The sequence below is a fragment of the Styela clava genome, chromosome 11 (genome assembly GCF_964204865.1).
Source record: "Styela clava chromosome 11, kaStyClav1.hap1.2, whole genome shotgun sequence".
In the NCBI taxonomy this organism is placed as follows: domain Eukaryota; kingdom Metazoa; phylum Chordata; class Ascidiacea; order Stolidobranchia; family Styelidae; genus Styela; species Styela clava.
Genome location: NC_135260.1, coordinates 9,634,094 through 9,646,648, shown reverse-complemented (window position 1 = coordinate 9,646,648; position 12,555 = coordinate 9,634,094). Strand labels below are relative to the sequence as shown.

At 33.0% G+C, this 12,555-nt stretch overlaps 3 protein-coding genes across 3 annotated transcripts in view; 2 read left to right on the top strand and 1 right to left on the bottom strand.

Moving 5' to 3' along the window:
• Positions 1–12,555, bottom strand: part of LOC120347118 (WD repeat and FYVE domain-containing protein 3-like) — an 86,470-nt gene that overhangs the window by 40,342 nt on the left and 33,573 nt on the right. The window contains exons 26-31 of the mRNA XM_039416966.2: positions 11,399–11,563; positions 10,201–10,347; positions 9,383–9,535; positions 9,013–9,086; positions 8,575–8,739; positions 7,822–7,937 (exon numbers count right to left, since the gene is read on the bottom strand). Coding sequence (XP_039272900.2) covers positions 7,822–7,937; positions 8,575–8,739; positions 9,013–9,086; positions 9,383–9,535; positions 10,201–10,347; positions 11,399–11,563 — 820 coding nt within the window. The remainder of the gene's footprint in view (positions 1–7,821; positions 7,938–8,574; positions 8,740–9,012; positions 9,087–9,382; positions 9,536–10,200; positions 10,348–11,398; positions 11,564–12,555) is intronic.
• On the top strand, positions 2,231–4,190 carry LOC120347255 (putative pterin-4-alpha-carbinolamine dehydratase). The gene is made up of 2 exons (XM_078117691.1): positions 2,231–3,466; positions 3,900–4,190. Exons 1-2 carry the CDS (start codon positions 3,152–3,154, stop codon positions 4,032–4,034), a joined length of 450 nt encoding a protein of 149 aa, XP_077973817.1. The 5' UTR covers positions 2,231–3,151; the 3' UTR covers positions 4,035–4,190.
• LOC144429761 (putative pterin-4-alpha-carbinolamine dehydratase) lies at positions 5,731–7,800 on the top strand. Its single transcript, XM_078117959.1, has 2 exons — positions 5,731–6,006; positions 6,427–7,800. The coding sequence occupies exons 1-2, from the start codon at positions 5,731–5,733 to the stop codon at positions 6,559–6,561; spliced, it is 411 nt and encodes a 136-aa protein (XP_077974085.1). The 3' UTR covers positions 6,562–7,800.

Genomic DNA, 12,555 nt, shown 5'->3' with positions numbered 1-12,555 from the left:
ATAAAAAAATACTAATTCACTGGCAACGGAAAGCAATTATTGTGTTAATTTGTTTGTATCGTTGAAAAGATATTTAAACAAATTAACACATGATTTGCTTGCCTGCGATGATGAAAATGTTTTTTTTTCATTAAATACCATTTCGACATGGTAAACTATTTGGTACTAACGTAGTATGTGTACCAGGTTAGGGTTAGGCACTAATTTTACTCCGATTTTCCTTATTTCAGTTCTATTATGAGTTCGGAGACCAACTGAATATACCCGCTGACCATAAGCTTTCGTCCCTTTACACAACTTGATGCAAAGTAGCGAACAAAATTAGTTACCTCCATTTTGGTACACACACTTCTGCAGCGCCCAATTTCGACATGTCAAACTAATTTATTAAAGGTTCATTAAACATTAAGTATCGTCACTTATATTTTCCATTCTTATTTTCCATTTTATTTCAATATTTGATTAAATACAATAATTTCCCTTAAATTCAAGTTGATTGTCCTAAAATATATTTTGTCTATTAAATTTTACTTAATGAATTATGATTATTTTTAAACTTGCACAAAGTACCACCTTAACATTAAATCAGAGTAAAGCCAAATACATTCTCTGTATAAACAGGGATTCTGCAACTAAAAAAATCATTCCGAACAACAGAGAAAAATAAGAGAAAAGAGAATATGACAAAAGATGCTCTTTATATACGTTGCCATATCAATTAAGAAAACCATTTGTAAATTATACTAGACGGCTATCATGTAGGAGTTCCTTGTGAGGTGATGTGACATAAAAGTTGCATCAAAAAAGTAGAAGCTGCATGTTATTATCAAAGCTTGGAAAAAGCCTACACAGCGTATGCTAATTTGTAATCAACATTAGTCGAATAATTGTGTTTTGACACAAAGGGTCATTAGCTATAAATCGTTATAGATCATGTTGACGTCGTCGTTATTACTTATTCCAATCACTTTAACAGGAAGTTCAAAGATAAAATAAGTTGAATATATGCTACTCTGACAAGTATGGTAATAAACTACTGAAGAAGTTTCAGTTACTGTCATATTACCAACTAAAAATATCTCGAATCTGAATATTTAATTAAAAAACGAGAACTTCCAGAATATTTAGTCACGCAGTGTATGGATAATTGATGGTGCATGGTAATAATTTATGCATTAAATCAGAAAAAAAATCTCATTTTTTTATATTCGGAATGAAGATACTATATATAAAGACAATAATGTTCGTTAAAATTTGTAAGCCAATGGTAACAGAGGAGAAAAAATGGCTATGGTCAAAATCGTGTTACTGTTGTGCGTCACCATGTCATGCATTGGTACATCTTATTCTGTAATAGATGCCCATGATCCGTTAATAAACTGCCACGGACTTGTGTGGCCAGAAAAGTTGACGAAAGAAGAAAGAAAGGTTTTGAAACCTCTGATACAAAGCGGTTGGACTCTTGTTAACGATGGAAATGCAATACGGAAAAACCTTGATTTCAAAGAATTTGGTGATGCTGCAGCCTTCATGACCAAAGTTGGATTAAAAGTCAATTCAGTCTGCCACTATCCTTTGTTAGAAAACTTATACAAAAGGGTATATTGTTGTTTTTTCATTGTTTTAGTTCAAGGTTTCTCAAAGTGGGCCCTCGAAACCCACAAAGCAGCCACAGATAAGCTCACTGAGGCCGTTACAAAAACCTTCATCAGGTGCGATGTACAATGATTACATAAATTCGTCTAAACAAATATCTAGTTTTGGCTTATACCATTTTTCCATCAGTTATTTTATGTACCACATTTAATTCTGAATAGTCAACAAATGAAAGCAAAACAATAAATAGAACATTGAATAAATCACAGTCAATCCTCTTTAAATTGAAGAAGTAATTGTGAATTGGTACCAGATGAAAGTTTTTGCACATGGCCCCCAGACATAAAAAGATCTTCTTCATAATATGAATTTTGTTTAGGTTAGTGTGACACTCTACACATGGAGCAAAGATGGAATAACAATGAATGATGTAGCGTTGGCAAAGTTTATTGATGTTGCAGCAGCATTGTTTCTTCCTTAAAGAAACAGATAATGAGACTTATCCAACTTTTGCAAGCCTAGCAAACTCTAGCGTTTTATTGGGTCATTTTTTTATTTATTTGTAATGTAATATAAATAATGAAAATAATTTATTAAAGTTAAATTTCATGACATGAATGTAAAATGTGTTAAGAGGACCTTGCAATAAATTCACCTATGATGACTGTTTGTACGTAGGGTCAGTATTAGGGACTCCCTAGGTATGAGAAGAACAACTCTTCTACAAGCATAAGAACAACGCTGTAGTTCTCGCCCTTGGCTACAAACAAGGCCTGTGCAACTAGTACAAACATTCAAAGAAATCTAATGAAATGTAGGAAGATATTGTTTTCCAAGCTTATAAGACGAAATCAGACGTTTTCTTGAATGAGTTTTAAATAAGATAAAACCTGTTGATAGAATGTCGAGAGTTAAAACCTGTTGACAGTTAGGCCATAATTTCATTCCGATTTTCCTTATTACAAGTTCTATTACAAGTTTGGGGACTGTCTGTGTTAGCCAAGTCAATATACCCCCCTTGCGCATAGGCTTCAGTTCCTTTACACAACTTGATGTAAAGTAGGCCAACAAAATTAGTTACCTCCATATTGGTACACAAATTTCTACAGCGTCCATTTTTTCATATTTTGGAAAAAATAATGCTGCCATCCATCCCAAAGGTCAATTGATCTTTGCGTTTATATTTTTAAGCATTGTCATCTTGTTTAAAGTTAAAAAGTGGAAAAGTTTACTAAAATCAATATATAAAAGCATTGCTAAATTGATTAATAGTGGAATAAAAAGAAAGCACCTACTTGTTTGACAAACGGTCTGTTAATAATGAAATGTCAAATATCATTGTACTTGATAAATCAAATTATTCTTTTTATGTTTTACTTATTTTGGCAAAAAAATCATAGACAAAAAGGTCAGTCAATGATTCATTTGCATACAATTTAATCCCCATATATAACTTTTCAACGTAACTTGAACACAGTTTGGCACTATGCCAAGCAGATAAAATTTTCACAATATTCAGCTATAAATAAGGGGAGCTGAAGTGAAATTCCTAATCATGACAATGGCACGGCTTGCTCTTTTTACATTAGTCATAGTGACTTGTGTTGGGGTATCATATTCCGAAAGGGATTTCATGGACCCACTCGTCAATTGTTTGCCATCTCAACAGCCAGAAAAGCTGACAACAAAAAAGAAGGAAGTTTTGGAACCTCTGATAAAGGAAGGATGGGCAACAATAGAAAAAGGAACCAAGCTTCACAAGAAATATACTTTTGAAGAGTTTGCTGATGCATTTTCTTTCATGACGAAAGTAGCACTGAAAGCAGAAGCGGTCTGTCACCATCCCAACTGGACGAATACCTACAAAACGGTATGTTGAACTTGTTTTTTTTAGAAAAATTAACCCCAAAAACATGAAAACATCTATAATTTTATTCCGATAACCATTTTTACTAATCTTTCTTAAATTTAAGGAGTGAATTTTACAAATTATTCATTTAAAAATACTACACACAAGTAAAAAGAATAAAATCAAGTTCATTCAGTATCCTATTGAAAAGTAATTCCCCAGAGTTTATGTAATTTGCTTTGATTACCGTACTAAAAATAAATTAATGAGGTAACTCAAAATATCAAAATATTTAATCATTTTTATAGAAAAAACATATTTTACCAACAAATACATGAGTCCTGGGACTGTAATATATTTTAGTAGTGAACTTATAGGATAATTGCTAATTGGAAAAAATGATGAATATTTTTATAAAAGTTTTATTTTTTTTATATCTTGCTTATTTTCCTAGGTTGAAGTGATTCTTTTCACATGGGGTAAAGGCGGAATAACAATGAGTGACGTGGAGTTGGCAAAATTTATGGACGACGCAGCTGTAATCTTTCTCAAAAGGAATGTAGAGCCAAAGAGAATATCTTCGATTTAAATGAAATGTTCACAGGAAAATGTGTTGTCATATTTCATAATTTTAATAAGTTCGATATTTTATTACACAAAGAAACAGTTTTTTTATTATTCCTAAACATGTACACAAACTGCTTTATTGATGTTAATATTTCAGTATCATCATGACAAAATAAATGAATAATGCCAGCAAATGAATATTCATTTTGAAAATATTTACCAGTGCTGGTGAGGGGGTACTGTTGAGACTAAATAGTGCTATTTTAAGAGGGACAGGCAAGACAGCATAAACCGTCTTAAATAAGCCTTTTAGATATAATGATCATGAAGTGGACTCACGGATCGCTTTGTTAGCTTGTAAAAAACACTCTTTCCACAACTAATGTAGCAATTGATTTCAAATTTTCAGAAATTAAAAATGAAAGAAGTTGACCCAGATTTACATTTTTTTCTTGAATTTCAAATTTAAAGTTTTGTACGGCCCAATATTTTACCTTAAATTTTTTTGTTATATAACTATCATTAACGAACACAGTGATGATTTAAAACATGATTCTGCAATCGACGATTAAAATATTCAGTAATAGAAGTTTACTTTAATCAATAAGTACCAAATAAGATCGTGATCAATGTTAGACATATTTGTTAGGAACTATACAAATTTTGTGATATTACTCTTTGATCATCAATCTTAAAATCGATCAAAAGTTTGCATTGTTTATTATTACATTAACAAATTATAGTATATTGATTATTGCCTTGATAATGAAGACCAATAATAATCAGTCTAGAAATATACACAAATTGTATGAAACTTGCGTTGACGTTTCGTGTGGCTTGAGAACAGTTGACAGGTTTTGTTTTGTCTGATACATGGTTCATGCATCGGGCAGTAAATTTTGGCATGTTAACATGGTTCATTATAGCAGTGTTTTCCAAGCTATGGGCCGCGACCCAAAACTGGGTTGTCTGCAAATTTTCTTGCGTCGCTTGTTTTTCAACAAAAAACCTAAAAGTTACTAATTTTATTTTCTAGTACATTTTATTATTTATTTTATATCTGGTTTTGAAGTGTTACTCAATAGTAATTGTATATGCGTAAGTATCACAGAGTAAAAACTTGGCAGCATTCATTTTGCAAAGTAAAGTCGCACCAGCATTTCAAAAACTCCCTGATGGCAAACAAGCGTCGCCTTTTCATTTTGAGGTAATTTCCGGGCGAAAAATATCATGTAAAAATGATTGTTTTATATTAGTCACTATGTTAAGCAGACATAAAAGTACTACATGCCGTTTAGTATTCTATCATGACCTTGGGCCGCCCGGAAAAAAGTTTGGGAACCACTGCATTATAGCATAGGCGTAAATTAAGTCATCTCCATCACTACCACAACCCCTGGTATGTTAAAATTTGATTTCACAGTTAGTTATGAGCAGACTCAAATCTGTCTTTTTATGATGTATTACTTAATTTTCCCAAAAATCATGGACAAAAAGGTCAGACAATGCTTCATTTGCAGACTATTCAAAGTTCAAGCCTAATATCTCTTTTTCATGCAACTTGCACACAATTTGGCACTAAGCGAAGCAAAAAAAATTTCCCCGACATTCACACTATTTAGCTATAAATAAGGAAAGCTGAAGTGGAATTTCTAATCAAGAAGTTGAGTTGCAAAGAAATGACAATGGCACGGCTTGCTCTTTTGTCATTAGTCATAATGACTTGTGTTGGGGTATCATATTCTGAAAGGGATTCCATGGACCCACTCGTCAATTGTTTGCCATCTGAACAGCCAGAAAAGCTGACAACAAAAAAGAAGGAAGTTTTGGAACCTCTGATAAAGGAAGGATGGGCAACAATAAAAAAAGGAACCAAGCTTCACAAGAAATATACTTTTGAAGAGTTTGGTGATGCATTTTCTTTCATGACGAAAGTAGCACTGAAAGCAGAGGCAGTCTGTCACCATCCCGACTGGAGGAACAACTACAAGACGGTACGTCAAACCTGTTTTAGTTTGAAAAAATTAACGCTAAAAACATGAAAATTGATGATATCTCTAACAAAAACGCAATCATCAATTTTACAAATATAGTTCAAATCGTGACATTTGCTCAGACATTAAATTTGGTTTGTATGGAACAACAGTTTTGCTGAATTATGAAAAACAATGTCTATTTCAATAAGACAAAACATCCTTGACATAAACTAAATTTAGTGATCTTGGAATATTAGGGATCTATTATTTTACTCTGACAAGCGTTTTTTTTACGATTCTATCTTCAATTTAGGAAACAAATATTACACTATATATCCAATAAAAAAATTTAAAGAAGGAAATTCTGTATTCTAAAGAAAAGTAATGATTAAGGTTTCCAAAAAAGTTTTCTTTTGTATATCTTGCCTATTTTCTTAGGTTGAAGTGAGTCTTTACACATTTGATAAAGGTGGAATAACAATGCTTGACGTGAAGTTGGCAAAATTTATAGACAGTACAGCTGCAATCTTCCTCAAAAGGAATGTAGAACCAAAATGGGTATATTCGATTTAAATAAAATGTTCACAGTGAAATGTGTTAATATTTCAGTATTATCCTATTTGATAAAATAAATAAGTAAAGCCAGCAAAATATGCGTTTTCGAGATACTTACCAGTGCTGATGAGGGGGAAATGTTGAGACTGTATAGTGCTATTTCAAAAGGGCAGGCATAATAAATAAATCCATTTTAGATATAGCGATCACAAAAAGGACATTTTTAAGTGTGAATATAAAATATTAGTCACAGCTATGCATTTGTCGTTTTTATGCCATTGATTCAATAGGCATTTTGTCCCCAAGAAGTATTAGCTCAGTTGCAGTATTAAAAATTAGTCCCCATAAAGCTGGCTAGACTAGGCTAAGCTTAGCTAGCAGTACTTAAAACATCACAAGGTTTAATATTTTGAACCAAGATGATGGTTATAAAACATGAATACCAGTTTGTAAGTGTCAACTAACGAAAAGACTTTTGAAAAAAGCATCAAAAATTCTGCGATGGCAAGTATAAGAATTATTTTTCCGAGATCCATTTTAAGGAAAATATTCATTAAATTTGACTATATAATTTATCGTGTAAAAATATTTCTGCAAATTTTGCCAGTGGATGGTATAGATTTTATTTACAAATGTAAAGTGAAGAATTAAGACAGGGTGGTCCAAGGATGGTGGGCCGCAATAACTTTTAAGGATAGTTTAAAAATAATTCAAAAATTTTCTGCCAATAAATACAAACAATTGCCAATGATTCAGGGCATGCTAAAATTATTCTGTGGGCCGCATGGAATGTGTCCGCGAGCCGGAATTTTGAAAGCAAGCCTGCATAAGATGGTTTGTTCTTGATATGACCTTGGAAATTAACAAAGGTCATTTATTTTTTTAAGTTTGATCCTTGTAGAATTGATTTTGTTTGATGAAAATGACGCTAATTATCACAACAGTGAAACAAGCATATATTACGAGAGAACATTTATAACGAAAAACTGCAAAACTACAGAAATTGCCATTTTGACATGAACAATATAATATACATGTACGCGATATTTTATCATTTTTAGAAGTCTCACTAAATCAACTCAAATATTTTTACTTCAAATTATCAACATTAAATGTCTAAAATTCAAATTTTTATGAATTTAAAATATCTACTTAAGACTCAGACTCCTGGTAGTTTGAAAATAGGACTCGACCCCGACTACAACTCCACAGCCTCGATTTTGAGACACTCTCTAAAAACGGTTCATGATAGCTTTGAGAGGCTTATTACTAACTCACCCGCACTTGTCGATACTGGAGTACATTTCTTGAAATCAGTCTCTGGTTCACTCAGCTCTATAGATGTTTCATACTCATCAAGAGGAGGAATAGTTGAAACAAGAAATTGACCAAATCTATTTAATGATAAATGTGCTTTGTACAAATGTTACAAAGGACAAAGCTTATTTAATATTACAATAGATTTTCGCTCCTTATTTATAACCATAGCAATGGGCAATTAGTAAAGATGATAAGGTTATACAACTAACATGGGCAAACCACGACCCGAGGGCCAAATTCTGTCCGAAGGGGAATTAATCTGGCTCGCCTGATGCTGCCACAACCAAACTAAAACCAAATTTTGATGTTTTAGCTAAAAAATAATTTGTTGATATTGCAATTAAATATAGGTTTGGCATGAGGCCTATTGTTTTCCACTTTTACTTTTGTAACACTGTAAATGTTGTTCATAAAATGTAACTTTTTACATGACACTCAGACGGCCTGCCAGCATAGGTGGGCAAAATTTTTGGCCCCTGGTTAGAAAGCTGGGTCAGGCTGGGACACTTTCAAAATTTTTCCATAGAAGCTGCTCGAATATTTCAAAATAATAATATGAGTGAACAACACTTTCAAAGCGAGAATAAAAAATTGTGAAATGTCTTAATGGCTTCAAGTATAAAAAAAATTGTTATGGGGTCATTTTATGGCATCAGTGTTTTAAAACCACTTGGAGACCTTGGCCCACACTAGACGACAAAAGTTACCCACCTAAGCAAATCTGAGTGGTTTCCGGAAGTATTGAGCAATGCTTGAATGATTCGAAATATTGCACGAATTGTTCCTAAAGAGAGGGATGAATCTCCGAACACAAAATGAAGACAACGTTTAACCATTCCACGTTCTTTTATGATTTTGCAATTCTCATTTGTGTCACTAAAACAGAAGAAACAATGGAAACACACAACACAATAAAGTTATTTCATAAAGAATATCTGTCGCAAAAAAGTCATCAAAAATTTTAGATAAAATAGGATGCTTTTCTATAAAAAAATTATAGCGGTTTCAAATATTTTGCGCTTAATAGTAAATTTTTATTTGATTAAAATTTTAAACTCAATTATGAGGTATAAACTGTAGTTTAGAATCTCGAGTTTATTTATATAATTACCGTAGTTCACTTTATGATACTGTATTTATATTAATTACCTTGATTCAGTAAGAAGTCCATAAATATGTTCCAACAGTGATCGATGTAGTTCATCAGGAGCATTGTGCCATACCTGAATATGTAAATAGTGACATATCCCTACTAAAGTTTTACTTTAATTGGGTAAATCCGAAAAATCAAACAAAGTGTAGGATTTTTTTTCATATCTACTCAGAGAGATATACCACTATCTATTCAAAATCAATACAAATACACAATTTGAGAATTAGGACACATTTTGTAAAGATAATTCAAAATATAATATATCCATCATATCAAACTCGAATAACCTAAAATCAAAATCAGTTTGCAAATATAATGAAGAAAAATCACAGCTTACAAATAGATTTGTAAAAGAATTTGACTAACCTCCAAATCACATAATAAATCTTCAAAAGCCGTGATATTTGGAATGGTTGCAGATTCTCTTCCAACATCTACTGTACCAGCGAGTGAATAAGTTAAATGCAGAACATGGGAATTTAACAGAGCTTTCTTTCTTTTTAAATGCATTGCAAGAGCCTGAAAAAGAATTAGAGTCTTGTTAATTTCAGAATTATCTGAAAACCACTAAAATACTATGTTGTAGTATATATCTTGAAATGTTAATTTTTATTGTTCCTCATAAAGACAATCATTGTAGATGCGCGATGGTTAAAGCCTTAAAGCTGGATAGTTATTAAAGTCTGTGTATTGAAAACAAATAATTGACTAACTAATCCTATATCTGATATGGACTGGGGGCCGGACAAAAGGCTGTGGTGCACCATATGATTTAGTCGTGTTATTGGCTTTCATTTCCCTAGGATAAATATATAAACCCATCCTAAAATGGTTAGCTTTGGCTTTGCTGGCATTGCAGGGTATACATGCACATCTTGAGTTCGAATCTCGTACCCATCACCCATGTTGTAATAAAATGGGTCAAACCGAAAACATTGAGTGAAGTACAGTAGAAACAGTGCTGGGAAACGAGAATACAGGGTAACTAGACTCAGAGTAAATAGATAAAGTCGAAGTAGCAAGTCAAGTCAGGTCGCAGGCCATCCGAGTCTTGAGTCAAGAGTAGAGTCGAGTCCAAGTTATTCAATTTGGATGACTCAAGCCACTTCTAGTCTTCGACAATTGTAACTCGAGTAGAGTCAACACTGCAAACAACTAACTTTAATGATAGTCTCAATATCTACCTGATATCCCCTTTTTCTGTCCATTTCGTTTGCAGCCGCCTGATTGTTTTTAACAATACAAACCAATGATTTGACTGCAGCATATAGACCTTCAACATCAGTTGCCATAGAAACTAGACTTAATATTACTGCACTGCCACCAACATTCTGTAATTCAGAAAAATATTGATAAAAATTAGGGTAACCATGCAGAATCACCTATCTTGTATAGTCTTTTTCAACAAACATGCAAATTAATCAATTTGGTAACAAAATAAGAATAATATTTACAAGATAAATTCATAATGTGATATTTGAAAAATCCCCTTTTCCACGATTCAGAGTCAGAATTTCAAAGTCAAATTTTTTTTCAAGCCAGAGTCTTTAGTAGGGAGCCGAAGTCACAATACTTGATAAGCCTGAGTCTTCAGTCGGGAGCCGAAGTCAAAATTTTTGTCAAGCCAGAGTCTTCAGTCTGGAACCAAAGTCAAAATTTTTGTCAAGCCTGAGTCTTCAGTCTGGAACCAAAGTCAAAATTTTTGTCAAGCCAGAGTCTTCAGTCTGGAACCAAAGTCAAAATTTTTGTCAAGCCAGAGTTTTCAGTCTGTGGCCGGGGTCAAAGTTTTTGTCACGCCAAAGTAAAAATTTGTGTCAAGCCAGAGTAAAAATTTTGTCGAGCCAGAGTATTCAGTCTGGAGCTGAAGTCAAAATTTTTGTCAAACCAGAATTTTCAGTCTGCAGGTGGAGTCAAAGTTTTTGTCAAGCCAGAGTAAAAATTTGTGTCAAGCCAGAGTAAAAATTTTGTCAAGCCAGAGTATTCAGTCTGGAGCTGAAGTCCAAATTTTTGACAAGCCAGAGTAAAAATTTTGTCGAGCCAGAGTATTCAGTCTGGAGCTGAAGTCAAAATTTTTGTCAAACCAGAATTTTCAGTCTGCAGATGGAGTCAAAGTTTTTGTCAAGCCAGAGTAAAAATTTGCGTCAAGCCAGAGTAAAAATTTTGTCAAGCCAGAGTATTCAGTCTGGAGCTGAAGTCAAAATTTTTGTCAAGTCAGAGTAAATATTTGTGTCAAGCCAGAGTGTTCAGTCTGGAGTTTTGAGTTAAAATTTTCGTCCAGCCAGTCTTCTTTTTTTACGAAATTTGCTGTCTGTATGAATTTGACCAGGCTCTGATCCTGTCCTGATATATACATACAATAAATAAATACAGTCAAAACATTACCTGTAGAACTCTAGCTACTTGTCCTGGCATAAAATTTCTGACAGCTGCAGATGCTTGATCATACACTGCTACAGCACCAACAGATCTTGCAAGGCCAGGCATATGGGAACAAGAATTACGGACCAGAATAATTGGAGTAAGACCATCATTCAATCCCAACTTCAGCTGCAGGTGTTTATAAATATAATAATATTATTTTTGAATTGATGAGAGGTGACAGAACAATGCTACAAGTATTGTATAAACATTCAACTTCATTTTGTCAAGACTGTGATTCGTTTAATTTTTTGATTGTAATGCATTTATTCTTTTGCTTTCATTTGCTGGCTTTTTATTATTAAACATGGTGAATAAAATAACTGATGGAAACATGACAAAAGTAAAAATAGGTATATTTATAGAAGAGTAAGGGGGCTACAAATATTTGAGAGTATTCGAAAGAGGTCAAAGATCATCATCAGTTTGAGAACCACAGGTATAGGCGATTTTTAATCTGGTCCACTACATGAATCCAGGTAATTCCACGAGGAAGAAAACATAGTCATACTAAGGCATGATTAGAAAGCTAACGATTAGATACAAGCAAGTCAAGTCATTTTTATTTTAATGAATGTTACCCAGCCTTCTCTAGTTTTACTCTTAGTTTCAGCATTCCTTCAATAATATAAGATGAAATATTTCATAAAATGTTATTAGGTACACCTAAATGACCCATGGCCCCTGGCAGAGTCTCTATGCACGTGTTGCCACCGGTCTTGTATAAAAATACAGAGTTTCGCTTTCATCCCAGTTATTTATAAGCCATGTTTATCAACAAAAAGTCCAGTAACAAAAATGAAAGAAAAAGAATAAATGCACTACAGTCCAAAGATTTAACAAATCACAATTTATCTACATTAAATTGATGAAATCATCAAAAAAAAAACTTTGTGGTATCCATAAAGGTCTTTGCTTGTGGCCTTGTGGAGGCACCAAGGGCCCAGCCCAAGAAACCATGAGATATACTATATAATGCTAATAATGAAAAAACAATTAAGAAAAACGTTAAATTCTGGGATCATTTGATATAGATATTAGAATCGAAATACACAATATTAATTTTTTAGACTTGTGGACTACCTAGCCTGTCCAATTTTTTAATTTGACAAAATCCAGTA

Coding starts and splice junctions, on each gene's coding strand:
- LOC120347255 (XM_078117691.1), top strand. CDS start 3,152: ATGACAATGGCACGGCTTGCTCTTTTTACATTAGTCATAGTGACTTGT. Junction 3,467..3,899: donor GGACGAATACCTACAAAACG/GTATGTTGAACT, acceptor TTATTTTCCTAG/GTTGAAGTGATTCTTTTCAC.
- LOC144429761 (XM_078117959.1), top strand. CDS start 5,731: ATGACTTGTGTTGGGGTATCATATTCTGAAAGGGATTCCATGGACCCA. Junction 6,007..6,426: donor GGAGGAACAACTACAAGACG/GTACGTCAAACC, acceptor CTATTTTCTTAG/GTTGAAGTGAGTCTTTACAC.